At 28.5% G+C, this 16,057-nt stretch overlaps 1 protein-coding gene across 1 annotated transcript; it reads left to right on the forward strand.

Annotated features, from left to right (window-relative positions):
* The first annotated feature begins 1,342 nt into the window (after window positions 1-1,342).
* gus (splA/ryanodine receptor domain and SOCS box containing gustavus) lies at window positions 1,343-15,421 on the forward strand. The gene is made up of 3 exons (XM_016047709.5): window positions 1,343-1,561; window positions 5,184-6,190; window positions 14,739-15,421. Exons 1-3 carry the CDS (start codon window positions 1,551-1,553, stop codon window positions 14,873-14,875), a joined length of 1,155 nt encoding a protein of 384 aa, XP_015903195.1. The 5' UTR covers window positions 1,343-1,550; the 3' UTR covers window positions 14,876-15,421.
* The last annotated feature ends 636 nt before the right edge of the window (window positions 15,422-16,057 follow it).

Here is a 16,057-nt window from a genome sequence, read left to right on the forward strand (position 1 = left end):
AATTCTGAGTAAATATCCTATCATTGCTCTGTAGAAAAACATCTAAGCAAAAGTAAGCTAACTTCAGCTTCTTTTTAAAAAAAAAAAAAAAAAACTTAAACTGGATTGCCGTTTTTGTTTACTTTTAAAGCATGTTGTTGTTGATTGAAGACTAATTTATTTTATAGTAGTTTTTTTTTTTTTTTTAATGAAAAATTGTTTAAAACTAAAAATTACAACGAATCTTTTTTTTTTCGACTTTTTTTTAAATAAGAACATTCATTGGAAAATAACTCTTGTCTTGGTTGATGAAAACAAAAAATCGTTTTAATAATTTTTTTTTTCAACGTAATTCAATTATTTACGAATGTAATATTTGTAGGCTTTAAATCCTTATAACTCAGTTAAAATATGCAGTTCTAATATTTTTTTAAAAAATATCTCTTAGTGGCATTTACAGCTAATCCAATTTTCAGTAACTTTTAGAAATAAATTTTTTTTAAAAAAAAACTGGAATTCACGTAAGCAATCAATATTTATACTGTAAGTCTGCAAATATGACTTTTGTGAATAGTTCAATTACCCGTCAGTAATTTTTCCCCAAGTTAATATAATATCTAATGGTTTATATTGAAGCAGCGTGATAATAAGGAATTAAGCTGGATGTGTCTATCTATCGATCGCTGCATTTTTGTTCTATTCTTTCCGGCTTTGTCGTACTCAAGGATGACAGGATTTTATTTCACTTGGCGTTTTGAGGTCATAAGATGTCTTTCATCTATTTTGTTTAAATCAATGGAGGGAAAAAATCATAAAAGCAATAAATGCGTAGAAACCGGTAAAAACTGCGATATGCCACTTCTACTGATAATTTTTGCGGTGAGGATATTTATTTAATCTTATATTCAATTAAACGTTTTACGTGTAATAAGTCATTTTCATACTACACTAAATGCCGCGAAAATCCGCAATTTCGTTTAGCTTTTCTTTTTATTGAATCCATTTAAATTTTCTGGTAAAAGCTTCAGAACCTTTAGAACAATTTATCATTTTATGATAAAACCGTTAAGATAAATTCTAATGTGCTGTAAAAATTGACTCTGTTGAACTAAATATCGTTTGATAGAAATTTTCGAATCTGTAGTTTTTATTGTCGTCTGTATTTTTACTGCAAATTGCTCTATATCCTTTGACCTCAGGCGTGCATAGTCCGGAAGACACCTTTTAACTGTGCAATATCGTACACAAGCCGAAAATATAAAAGGGAGGGGTGTAGGTTTCCTGCATGCACACGTATGTTCCTAGCTTTTCGTAGTCGAATTTTCGCCCCCTTCCAGTTTCATTCCCCATCAATTTTTTTTCCGCTTTTATTTGCCGTACGTGGGGTCGCCAGATGGTTTTCCTCTGGCAGCTGTTCTTTCATATGGGCCTCTTTATCAACTAAACAACTTACGGGAGTGTTGCTAGGCTTTCCCCATATTCCTGTAGCGTTGTGAATGTACTTTGTTTAGAGTTCCGTTGAAATTGCTTTGGGTAAAAAGTTATAGAATATTCGGAATTATATTGAAACAATGGATCATAGGTATGGAAGATATTCAATTATTTATGAATAAATCTCTAAAGCTTTTTTCTTTTACAAATTGGTTTTATTTTTAAAATGCTATTATTTTAAATGTTAATAAAAATTCTAAAAATACTTCAACGGATTTCAGCTATTGATCGTTTTATGAATCTTTACTACTTTCAAATAAATAATACATAAATAAACTGGGTTTTTTTTTAAAAAATCAAGGTTTTTAAATTTTTTGTCTTACATTAATATTTTTTATTTAATATATTAATAAAACATTAATGTTTTTGTTCATTTTAGAGTTAGCATAGTTTTAACAATGTTCTGCATACTTGTAAGTTATTCAACATTCATGAAAATTAAAATCAATTTAAAAGGCTCCTAGAATGATAAAAGTAAAAAATTTCATACCTTGAAGATTAAAAAACTCATTTATTATACATTATTTAATGTTTTTGGTGAAATTTTGAGGACCCAGAAGAAATATAAAATGAAGAAAAGGAAAAAATTCTTTTACACTGCATGATTTGTTACATTTTTGCTTCTGTCAAATTCCAAGCGTAACAGAGGGGAAATCACTCAAGTACATATTTTATACTGAAAATATATTAAATATTTCTGAAAACAAAAAATTCTACAAGAATAACTTTAGGGTGCAATGTTTAATTAATTGGCATTAAATAATAAGAGCCTCATAATTAAATTGCTAGTTAATTAGAAGTACTTGAAACAGAGGGGACAAATAAAATACCACATTTTTGACATGCTCTGTTATTTATGCTTAATTCTGTGATTCTTCCATTGTAAACATTATCTGTAACATTATCTGAATTTTTTTTTTTTTTAATTGTCTCTTTTCAAGGTAAAATAAATTATTATAAGACTTTTAAAATTGCAAACACATCTTTATTAAGTCCAAATAATGTGTCGTTAAAGAGAGGACATGAAATGTAACAGGGGGAACAACTTACAAATTTGACAAATAAAAGGGAAATATTGTCAAAAGGAACTCTCTGGTTTTTTAAAGTTGGTAATGTTATAGTTGGCTACTATAATATCTGACATATGAATCTATGCTACATCTTTGTAATTATAAATGAAAGTTTTTGTTTTACCAGACTGTGTTAAAAAAACACACACACATTTCTTGTTTCTTTTTCAATTTCAGTTATTTGGGCAACAAAATTAACTACCCTTTTATTTCCTTGAACTTTTTTCACTTTTGAAACTATATATTGCAACATCAAAATAATCCCTGTGTTTTAAATGGTGGCTGGTGCACTTTAAATCCGTCGGGTCACAAAGACCTCCAAGTTCTCATTACAAATTACATCTCTGGGAAGTGCTGATCCAGGAGTTCCCTTGTCTTCTGGATTGGGTTCAAAATTACAAGGCTACGGAGTCGAACATTGGTAGCTGTAAACTCAAATTTGGGTCGACTGTTCAACGACGTTATAAGATAAATCCATCAAGGTACACAGCAAATACTTTTTTTTTGCTTTGTGACTTTCTGTCCATTTTCTCTGAAAATCATGCACTCAGCTCTACCAGAAGTCTGGTAAGAAACTAGCAGATGAGTAGAAATTTATTGCAAGTTTTTTGTTTCGTCAGGTTGTTTCTTTTGTTTTGGTAGTAAGGTTACAGAGTATGCGTGTAACAGTACAACAATTTCTTGGAAATTCGGGTAATCGGGTCTGTCTAGGTTTTTCTGAGAGGTACCTATTTTGTGAAAAATCAAACATAATTTGTGAAAAATTAAATATTATATTTAAAAATCAACACAAAAATATGGATTTATCATTTCTTAAGGGTTACAAAAATAAAATTTTAAGAAAAAGTATTTTGTGAAACTACAGTTTTTTCTAAAGTTGAATTTGTGAAACCACCGTTTTTCCTAAGGTTGAATTTGTGAAGGTCCCGCTAAACGGTAGTAAATTCGGCCTGGACAGACCCCTGGTAATGCACGTTTGGCTTTTTTAATTGCTTTCCCCAGTATGAAAGGAGTATTATAAAGAGAATATCCTTCCTGAATTTCTATTTCTTGTATAAGTGCCTCTTTTTTTTTTCCTTTGTCTTTTATTTTCAATTTATCCATTTCGCTGTTAATTTTTTTTTTTTTTAATATTTCTGTTATTATAAATTTTTATTTCATTTTATCTTCTTACAAATATCTTTTTATCTTGGGACATTCTAGTTCCATATTCTCTCATTTTTTTTTTTTTTTTTTTTTTTTTTGCTGCTGTTTTCCCCATACTGACTACTCACTCGAAAAACTTAACTATAAACTAAACACACTATCAAATAAAAATGGCACAGCTTTGTATAAAAAACGTTCTCTAATAGTTTAGGAAATGGTTTAAATTAGTTAAATCAGGATGCATTAGCACTTGTTTACTTTTTATGTAACTGAGGGGACATATAGTTTTACCCCTTCGTTATATGAGAAACTTTAAAATGTTTATTTTTTTTTATTTCCAAAATATAACGCAACATGATTGTACTAATAGACTTTATTGTGAAAACCAGTTATTAAGTTAAAAGATTTTTAGTGTCATGAATAATATAAACTTAAAAGAATAATTGTAACAGAGGGGACAAATATATATTTAAGATAATTTTTGACTTAAAAAATAAGAAGAAAAAAAAAAATTTTGGTAGAAATCTGCATAATTAGACTAAAGAACAATTTATTTTACAATATAAATCAAGCAATATGTAAAATCGTAATATTTTTAATAACTTATTCTTTAAAATAGACATTTTTTTTTTTTTTGAAAATAAGTCAAAATCATGAATGCTCTCTACTTATGATAAAATTCAATACTGGTATCAGTTGGCATGGAATTCAACTTCATAATTAATAAATTCTAAATGGAAGAAGAAAATGATGGCTTATCAATGAACCATGCATATTGAAACATAAATGCTGACTATTAAAAGAATTTTGGATAAATTTCAGTCCTACATTGAATAAAAGTATGTTTATTGTGCACACACCACACATCTATTTATTTTATAAATATATATTTGGTAAATTCTTTATTTCAAGAACTTGTTATACTATGTCTAATTAAAAATATTAGGTTAATCGAACTAATAATGGTTTCCCTAATATTTCCAAATAACCAAAGTGTTTATTATTAAAATTTGGTGTAGAAAAAATTAAAAAATGTCCCTTATTTTTTTAAATTTTCTTAAATGTATTCAAATTAGTCCGAGAGTTTCGAAAAAATTTACTAAGTAAAGGTGTATGAATAGTTTTCATTATCAATAACTTCCTAATAATTTTTTAATTTCAGCATTGTTTTTTTCCTCCTATTAGTGACATTAGAGAATAAATTCAGAGTTTACTCTATCAGCCACATACTTTTACCCTTTCTTTATGAATTTTTATAGTGAATTGTTTTTCATTACCTATGTATTCTTACCCTAAGTTTCAAGTGCTTGCTTCATAACCAATAAAATATTTCAGAATAAATAAAATTGTATTTTTCTATGTTTATTTTTAATGCAGTTTAAGTAGTGCTTTTTTTTCTCATTTGTCAAATAAAATGAATTTGGATAAACTTATTACTGATTTTGCATTTAAACTATCTCATTTCTAGTTCAATTAAAATTTCACTTTTTCATTTAGGTATAAACAGCCTCCGTGGGACGTGCACAGAAATTCAAGCACGGCTCCTCTTAATTTACCTTTACCAAATTACTCTGGATATGGACTTTTTATTCATGAAGACTGGCTCCTGAGGCTGAACAGAAGGCACCAAGTGTTGGGCCGACCTATAAAAGCCTCAGCATCAAAACCAAAACAAAGATTCTGGATTTACAGACCCCTGCCAGTTTCCGTGCTGACTCCTCAGCTTGGATCTGCCATTCATTCCTTCTACGCAAATTATCCACAAGTGGTTTTCCCTCCTCACTGGCCAATGAACATGGGGCAGAAAGCTTCAGGTGGTATAAAGACTGTTTCAATAGCAAGGGTATCATCAGCAACGATTCACCGACCAATGGCTAAAGATTTAGCCAGTAATCCGGACTTACAGAGACCAGGTCGCCTAGACGTGCTGTTAGATATGCCTTCTGCTAGTCGTGAGCAGCAACTAAAACATGCCTGGAATCCTGATGACCGTTCCTTGAATATATTTGTGATGGAAGACGATAAATTGACGTTTCATCGGCATCCTGTTGCTCAAAGCACGGATTGCATTCGAGGAAAGGTCGGATATACTCGTGGACTTCATGTGTGGGAGATACATTGGAGTGTGAGACAAAGGGGTACTCATGCAGTGGTGGGTGTTGCCACGCGCGAAGCTCCCTTGCATACTGTTGGCTACCAGTCTCTTGTTGGTAGTAATGCAGAATCTTGGGGATGGGACTTAGGACGTAACAAACTATATCATGATGTGAAAAATAATCCAGGTGTAACGTATCCTGCACATCTAAATTCTGATGAGCCATTTATGGTTCCTGATAAACTGTTAGTGATACTGGACATGGATGAAGGTACCTTGTCATTTATGACAGATGGGCAATATTTAGGTGTGGCATTCCGTGGACTCAAAGGCAAGAAACTATATCCAGTTGTTAGTGCAGTTTGGGGACATTGTGAAATCACAATTAAGTATTACGGAGGATTAGATCGTAAGTGTTTTTTTGTATTTTATGAATATTATCATTTTGTTTTTATTACAATATGTCTGTTTATTCTTTCGTATTTTTCTGTGAGTATCTCGAAATTTAATAGTGAAATGTCCAGAAAATTTTATTTCTTAATGTTCCAACCTTTTTATTCAATGGATATTTATTAAAAAAATATATATATTTTAGTTAAATGGAGCTTTAGGATACCAAATTAGCTAAATCTTTAAAGTTATTTTGACATAGAGTTTGACAAACTGGTTTGTCAATTGCAACAAAGACTAAACATATGATCAGATTCAGATAAAATGAATAACTTTCTGCACATGTTGCTTAATTCTTAAAAGTAGTTAAAACCTTTTGTCATTACCTCATTTTGGCAAAAAATTTTTAAAAATCAGATTTTTTAAACAATATGTAATTTTTATAGAACTCTATATACCACAGGGCTGAGTATTATGAAGACATAAAAAGCTAAAAATAGAAATCCGAAAATATTACATGCAAAAACAAGTTAATAATTTAAAAAATACCTATGAAGAAAAAAGTGAATGTAAGAAGCATTTATCCCCAGAATGTTATCAACAATTTAATAAAAATATTGTTGCAAGATTTTATTTATTTATTAAAATTGTGTGAATGAATATAAATCTCAATATGTGATTTTTTTAAAACACAAGAACATGAATCTTGACATTTGATTTAAAAATCGTGTAAATACGAATATGGATGTTTGATTTAAAGTCATGTGAGTACGAATTTCAAAGTAAAATTTTAAGTCACTTGAACATGGTTAATAATCATGGCTTTTAAATTGCATGAAACCCGATCTTAAATTGCTTTAACAGGATTCACGACATGTGATTTTAAGTCATGTTAATGAAATAATAAATGGCATTTGCGTTAGTAGGAAAATGTGTAAAAATGCACACTTTCTTTCTTAAATTCCAAAAAGGTAGACTTTTTAAAAGGTCATATTTTTTTCTTTTTTCGTAAAAGTAAAAAAATTATACACAAACTGTGTTCATGCTTATTAATACAGATTTGCATATGAGTGAGTTCTTATTATTGTACTTTTTTTTTCTCTTCCTGTACTGTACCAAATAGGGATGATTTTTGTTCTTATAAATGAATTGTAATGAAAAAAAAATGTTACCTCATTTTCAGATAATAATTTTTGGGTTTGCTGGGATAACGGTTTATACAATAAATAGTGCAATTAATCATCGATTAGGATATAATGATCAGAGCCGAAAAACATCTTGAACTTTTTATTTTAGCCGATATAATATAATAACTTGCTGATGAACTGCCTAGAAGATGTGAATTGTTTGTAAATATTAGTTATTCAGCCTTGGTGTTCGGCTGCTATCTAGGCAGATTAAAGCGTGTGATATCAGAAAATTAAGTGATTATTATTACATAACATAGATAGTATGAGATATAGATAGTAACAAAATAACAAATGTACACTCCTGTAAAGTATTTTTGGGAATGCTATAATGTAACTATTAATTTAACTCTATTTTTAAAAAAATGTGACTTGTAAAAACAGAAACTGAAAATAGCATAGGTCTTATTTTAATAGTTCTTCGGGATCAATACAAGATTTCTTTATAACCAATATAGTTTATCGACTCAATTTTATTAAATTCAGCTGATGATAGGAATGATAATAGGGAGTCTCATGCCAATACAATGATAATAGGGAGTTTCATCTTTTCCTTTTGCAGTTTCTTTTCTCTCAGACTTAGCTCATTACCAGATTTGATCAGCTTTTTAAGTTTTATTAAGGTGAGGGGATCATAGTTTTAGTTAAAAACATATTTATAATACTAATTTTAATAAAAAAAAAATTTAAAAAAAATTCTATAGTATTGCATATTGGGAATGCTAGAGTCCTGAAACTTTCCATTGGTTTTAGGCTCCATGCTTTCATAGTTTACAACTGTCCATTCTATACTTCAAAAAAAAAATTTTTTTTTTTTTTTTTTTTTTTTTTTTACTGTGTGTACTAGAATTCCATTCTATTATGCTATAAAACATCTAAGATTTTTTGCTTTAAAAAAGAAAAGAAAAGAAAGAAGCTTATTTAACCTTTTCTGTTTTATAAATGCTGCTCAATTAGTTTATTTTTGTGTAATTTTGACCTCAGCTATTTTATAAAAAAAAAATATTTGATCAGCCTAAACATTTATACGTTTTTAGCGAATTAGAATTTAAAACCTCTTTAAAAATATTTCCTTAATAGCTAGTGACGTTTTTTATTATTATTATTATGTAAAAACTTTCTTACTTTGCTATTTTATTTTATTTTATAACCGTCGTTGAACAGCCGACCCAATTTCATGGGTTTACGACTACTTACGTTCAACTCCGTAGCCTTGTAATTTTGAACCATTCCAGAAGACAAGGAAACTCCTGGATCAGTACCCCCAGAGGTATTGATTTGTTGTGGGAACATGGAGGACTTTGAGACTCGACAGATTTAACGTGCATCAGTCACCATTTACTACACGGGGAGTCTTCGGCCGGCGAGGATCGAACCCACGACCTCTTGGATATGGGCCCAGCGCCCTACCGACCAGGCTATCCCGGCCCCCTTACTTTGCTATTATAGTTTGCATACGTATATCATTAAGAATGCTTCTGTCTTCACCCTGTAAATTTTTGACTTATATTTATTTGCAATTTTTTCCCGCATATATACCTTACATATTTGATGACATATTCATTTCATTTACTGTTTGCATTTCTGAAGTACATATTTGCCCATTTTTCTTTCTATAATAGCTGTTTTACTCTTCCAATCTTATTCCGCCTTATCATTTCTGAATTATTTTTTTTTTAAATTTCCTCTGATTCTGAAACATCTTAGGGTGCTGTTGAGGAAGTACTCAATTGTCTTATTATTTGTAGTTTTCATTTTCAAGTACTGAATTTTCTTATTACTTACAGTTACTTGAGTGAGTTGTATTAAGTACGTTTATATTTTCAGTGTTGTTACTCAAGCTTTTACTAGATTTTTAATTTCTAAAAATTCGAGTTGTAAGGGAGAGGGGGGCACATTTCAACATGGGGCACCTTTCAACAACTAGAATTTCTGCCTTCTAATATTGCTTAATGATTCACCAATATGCCAGACAATAAGCTTTAACTATGCATAACTGTTGACATTTAGTTTTAAGCACTTTCTTTTTACCACTGTTGTGTTACTCTGTGGAACATGTTTTAACATTCCAAAAGTAAAAAGACAATTTTGATTTTAAAACTGTTTATCGACCAGTAATCTTTTAATAAAGTAAGTGATATTTATTCATCTGCTAGCTTATTTAATTCTGCTTCTAACTGTATCATTTATTAGTAAAAAGTCTTTTTCTAAAGTGGTTGATAATACTTTAACCAAAATGTCTGTACCAGGGGCAGATTTCAACAGAGCTTAGGGGGCACATTTCAACAGTGTTAAAAGGTGTCCCAGGCTTATTATTTTTTTGTTAAGTAATCTTGCAGAAGTCATTAGTCAGCAAAAAGCCCATTAATTGCGGTTGTTATATTTTAAATACTCAACTTTTTCTGTAAGGCATTATTCTAAATATTTTGAAAAACATGTGAATGTGTTCAAGGAAGCATGTTTGTAAAAAAAATTTCAATTAAATGAAATGAAATTTTTTTAAAAGCTTAAAATCAAGATTCAGTTTGTTGCATTGTTGTTGAAAATAGAATTTATTTACAAAGAATTCATTAAAAGCATCAATAAAATAATTATTTTAAAATTTTGTAAAAATATTCAAGAAAATTTAATTTGGAATGAAAATAATTTAATTTTAAGAAAATTGAAAAGTTTAGGGTGTAACATTATATTTAATAAAATTCTCAATTCTGATATTTTACCTTCTTACAATTTATAAAAATGTTGCGAACATATATAAAAAAAAAAAACTCTCTAAACCAGAAGTTAGTGAAGAAAACGTTGAAAAAACAATGTAAGCAGTCAGAAATGGTGCATGTTTAACAGCAGCAGCAGACTTATTTGGAATAGACTTTTCAGCTTTATTTTATTAATTAAAAAAAAAGAAAGTCAAATAATTGTTTGGTTGGTGAAACCAAACAATGTACAACTACTAACACACAAAATGCTACAGTTCTAAATACACAAGCCAACAAGTTTTTGATGTCCAGCAAGAAACCCTGCTTTGTGAATACATAATTACATGTTCAATTCTCAATTATAGTCTAACTTACAGACAAGTTCGAAAACTTTCCTATTATAACGCAAAGTGTTTCAACTCCAAAATTCCTAGTAGCTGGGACAAAAATGAAACGTCTGGAATTGACTGGGTTAAAGGTTTTATGAAGTGTCACCCACAGCTTACTTTAAGAAAACTGGAAAACACCAGCTTTGCAAGAGCTATAGCTTTAAATAAAGAAAATGTTCAAGAATCTTTCAACAATTATGAGAGAGCTCTTAATTCTGGTCATTTTACAGTGGATCAAATATATAACTTGGATAAAACTGGAGTTTTAACATTTGTTCCAGCTCTGAATGTTGTTGCCAAGTTAGGAGCTGGTCTGGTGAGGCAGGTAGTTTCTGGAGAGCGAGGAAGCATGATAATCAATGTTTTATTTTCCAGAATTAGTAGTATAGAGGACATTAGTAGTATAGAAAGAAATGACATTAAAATGAAACTGCCTCAACCAAGTTTAAGCTACGTAACAGCTCGAGCTGTATTTTTCATGACATTCTCCGTAAACTTTGATTTTATTAAAGACCAAATAATGTAGAAAAAATCTAAATCAATCCAATATGTTCATTCATTATTATTATTTTATGAGTAAAGTTAATTTTCCAAAATGTATGATTTTGTTACGTTCTCTTCAGTTGTTGAAATGTGCCCCACCACCCGTTGAAAACTGCCCCCCAGGAGGGGTAGATTTCAACAAAATACATGGTTCACTAAATATGTAAAATTAGGTATTTTGTCTTTGGTTTAGACCTTTGGAAAAAATTGAGAGGTTACCTCAAATATCAAATTAGTAAATAAAAATTAGAACTTAGATTTTGAAAGCAATAAAACTTCGAAAATAATTCTTAAGCAAAAACTGTTGAAAGGTGCCTCCCTCTCCCCTATGGTTAAAAGCTTTCATGGTAAATATATTTGTCCCCCTTTTTTATAAATATTGTATAAAATAAAATTTTACCACATAAACTTTGATATATAACCTTTAGCCTACGCTGACATTTTTATTAGGTTTGGCACTTTCTGTAAACAATTTTGTTATTTAAAATGTGATTTATATTGGATTTTTTACTCTTTTTCAGAATACATTTAGAAATTGTACAATTAAGTAAACTGGTTCAACTTATTGAAAAGAATTATTTTTCTAAATTTTAAATTGTATTTTTTGTATACCAGCTGTTCTGGAAAAATATTTATAATTTAATTTTATTTTTGCACACCCTTATCACCAATCTTATTTTTAAATACTATATAAATATGGTATGATGCCTTTGACACTGAAAAACAAATGATTAACAGTTAAAGTAAAAAAATAAATCATACTAAGGGTTCAAAAGTTTTCCACAGACAGTTGCATTTTGTGAATCTAGCACCTGAAGCAAGTAAAACAATTAGATTTAGTTGATTAGCCCCTGCTGTTGATTGAATTAATTCTATTGGTTGGTTTGCTGTCAACTTTTTTTTTTCTTTGCATAAAAGGCTTGAAATATATTTGCTTAGTTTGGAATATTTACAGTAAACATAATCTTACTTTTTTACAAAAAGTATCAAAATAAAGGAATTAAAAAAAAAAAAAAATTTTTTTTTATAGGTATGGACAATTTTGATCATATTCTATTTAATTCCCACAATCACGAAAATATTTTAGATTATTTGTACATTCAATCGCAATCTAATTAAATTATCTGACCATGTTTAATGATAGAGAAATATTTTCTCTTTCAACCGAATTTATAAATTATTGAAAGTTAAAATTATCTGGAAATAAAAGGAAAAGAGGGGGGAAAACAGCCATTTTCTGTCTGGAGAATTTTTTACCATCTACACCTCAAAGTACTGTGAAGTTTGTAAGTAGGTTTTCGAAACCCCCAAAATTTTATGAAAGCAGGGGGTAGACTTGTAAACCAGTGATAATGAAAGATTGATGTAATATAAACAATTAGATGAGGATAACTATCATTTAATCCCTTTCAAAAACCATATTTAGTATATTTGGCAATATTTCAAATTTTTTTTCTTTACACGTAAAGGAAATTTGTTTTAGCAATGATATTTTAATTAACTTCCAGAAAAAAATTATAAAAAAAATAAGATATTTTGTTTAAAAGTAATTTTTAAAAAAATATAACACAATGAAAACTTTTAAACATACCAAAGGGCGATTGCTCGAAAAGTAAACCAAAATGTCAAAATTTTAAACTTAAGCAACATAGTTTCTATCATTTTAAAGCTTATACTTTCTGAAATATTTTCACTATTTAACCTATTTTGATTATTTTTGGTAACATTATACCATAATTGCTCCAAAAAAAATGTGAAGAAAATAGATTTGATAATTTTAGAATTTTAATTGGCAATTTGTTTGTTATGCCTATACAAAAATTAAGCAAAAATTAATTTTATGTCAAAATTAAGCAGTATTTTTTTTTTTTTTTAATATTTACTGATCTTTTGGTTATTATTAGTAACAAGTTAAATGCCTTGATCAATTTTTTTTTACAATTAAAAAAATAATAATAATAAGTGAACTAATAGGTTTGTATTACAGATGTAACAATATCTACATTGTTCCATCTGTAACAAATATAGAACTTGATTTTAAATAAATGAATAAATATTGTAAATGACGCTTGTTAAATATAAATATATTAGGAGAGACCAAAAGATTATATTTTTAAACTTTTTATCTCTTTAATTATCCCAAAATTCAATTTTATATGTATATTGATAATATTCCAGATTATATAATATAGTATGTATATTGATAAAGTAAATTTTAGAATAAGTGCCAAGGACCCCAAGAGTTATTCCTTCAAAAAATATTACAAATATTTGATGATTTTTAATTAAGTTATACGCTTTTGATTTCTCCAAATGTTACGTCCGTAGAGAAGGCGACAAAGCTACTAATTTAATATTCCAGAAACATCTCTGTTGGATTTAATAATGTTAGCAGTGTTGTCATATAAATCTCTCTCTGAAATGGAATCTACATCATCATCTGTAGAGACCTTCAAAATATTATCCTTACCTCTATCCAAAAATCCACATTTTAGTGTATCGGGTAACATTTAATTGGTCACCCCACTGCATTTGTTAATGCATCTCTGTTTGGAAAGAAATGTATCGTATCCAAAGCGAATAATGTAAAAAAAAAAAAAAGTTTAACTTTCGAAGGTTTTGTAGACTTAATTTTTGTGTTTTTTAATATTAGAAGTTTCCTCGTTTGATTTTTTCTGCTTTCTCCTGACATAACAAAGATTCACTATCTCATAATCAAAAATAAGGAGTGAACTTTTACACTGGGATAATACTGTTTTGCATTTCTCAAAAAATAAGAATTTGTTCAAAGAAAAATAATTACAAAAGTTGTATAAAACTTTCGGTGTCTTTATAAATTTAAATTTTTCAATTATTGATTAAATTAAGGTTTATAATAAAACTCTTCAAAAAATAACTATTAATTCAAAATGCACCTTCTTTTCGTATTGAGAACATACATTCCAGATTGCTTCAGGACTTGGAATTCTTTAAAATAAAGTATTCAGAGTGTAGAATGTAACTGTTTCATAATTGTTATGCTACAATTTAAATATTTATTTCTCTTTGATTTGTTTGAGAAATTATAATTTGTTCAAGAAGAAAATTAAGTCTGAAAAGACTTATTTTAACCATCAAGGTGCCAATGCATTGTATCGTTTTTCATTTCAGCAAATTTTAATGTAAAGATTCCACTGAACAGTAATTTTACAAACTGACATTTGCTACCCTTCTGCTCAAAAAATTTTTTTATTCCATTCTTAGAAATTTGATAACAGTAACATACATACCTGCCAGCTTTTAATTTTTCCAAGTGATAGTGAAGTGATAACCAAATTATGTTTATTGCCAGAATTATTTTTATATTTCGTCAGAACTTGTAACACACCATTAAAAAAATACCATACATTCATTAAATGCAGATGTGGTTAAAATCATTTTAAATTTATTTTATAAATCTAAAAATTATGAAGAAAAAAAGAAATTTTGCCATCACATTAAATATTAAAATGAATTCTTCCTGAAAGTCCGGAAAAATTGCAACTGAATTCACTTACTAGTGATTTTCCTAAGATCATTAGACTGTTTATAGCTAAATAATACTCACTGCTGTCTGTAAATTTTAGTAATTATTTTATTCATCTAATTTTTATTTAATAGAGCCTGTTGTAAAAATCGAAAAATTCATTTGAATTCTACTGTGATTTTTTTAAGTAATTTTTTCTTCATTTATTCAATCACTTCAACATTATAATGTTTCTTCTTTATTTTAGCTGGACCTTTGCCTTTAAAAGACATATGTAGAAGAGTTATAAGGCAACAAATTAACAAAAAACGCCTTGAACTTGGACGAGTGAATGAACTTAGTTTACCTAAAGCATTGAAAAGTTATCTCTTGTATCAAGATTGATTTTCAACTTTAGCATTAACTTTGTTTATTTGGGACCACCGATGGAGAAAGCGACAGGATATCACAGCAGTTATCGGTCCAGATTGGTTATTGTGTGCCATACAAAATTCTTTCTGACGTAGGAATTTTGATTTGGTGGAAGATTTCCACATTTGAAAAAAAAAATTATGTATTTACATTTCCGTTAAGATTTGTTTTGTCAAAATATGTTTAACTTCTGTATTATAATGTACTTAACTTCTCCCTCTTTTATGGGGATGAAGAATTTGTAGATACAAGTCACTCCTAAATTTTATTTAATATGTCTGGTGAACTGTCCAGTTAAGTAATCTATTTAACAGATTCTAGCAAGGTGTGGCAGCTACCTACCTCGACACGCTGGAACAAAAATTGTAAACACAGTGCAAAAATTGTAATTATGGTTTTGGAGTGGCGTCTTATGTCTGTAAACTTTTTGTTATTTTTTATAAAATATCAAATCTATTATCTTTTATAGATTTCAATTTAGTCTGTAAATTTTTAAATAAAATTATTTGTCTTGAATAATTCTCATTCCTGTTTTAACCTTCATTATGTCTGTATTTTTTTTTTTTTTTTTCATTCTTTTCACATTTAAAAATTGATTTAGAATCCAACCAACACCAGCCCTAAGAACTGTTTAGTAAAAATTCAAAAACTTCCCCAATGAAAAGAATTTTATTTCCATTTTGTGCTGTTTTAAGCTGCTTATCTTTATTAAAATTTTATTTATGTACTAACATTTTTGTAGTTTTCTAGATTTTAAATTATATAACATCTCAATGATAATTTTAATATTAGGTGCTCTTATACTGGTTATGTTACTAGTAGTATACAATTGGTTATATACACTAAATGTCACTTATAGTAAGGGTTGCAAAAAAACTTTTTCATAAACATCCTGAAAAACCCAGTTTTTAAGTTTAAACTGAGATTGGTTTTATTTATTAAGACTATGTTAAATTAAAGATAATTAAGCTGATTATAAAGTATGATTGTGAACACTTTTTTAACTATTAATTAATATAATTAATTAAAAAATATCCTATTTCTTTCTAAAACAGGCTTACATAGTAAAAAAAGAATAACTGAAAATTTTGAATATACTTATTACTTTACTTTACATTTCGACTAAACTTGCTAAGCTTTCACTGTCATTCTTCA

Source organism: Parasteatoda tepidariorum, chromosome 9 (assembly GCF_982258835.1).
Source record: "Parasteatoda tepidariorum strain Cologne lab strain chromosome 9, Ptep-v5.0, whole genome shotgun sequence".
Lineage (NCBI taxonomy): Eukaryota > Metazoa > Arthropoda > Arachnida > Araneae > Theridiidae > Parasteatoda > Parasteatoda tepidariorum.

Excerpts from the sequence above, each read along its gene's own strand:
- gus (XM_016047709.5), top strand. Across the intron at positions 6,191-14,738 it reads GTATTACGGAGGATTAGATC|CTGGACCTTTGCCTTTAAAA; the intron begins GTAAGTGTTTTT and ends TCTTTATTTTAG.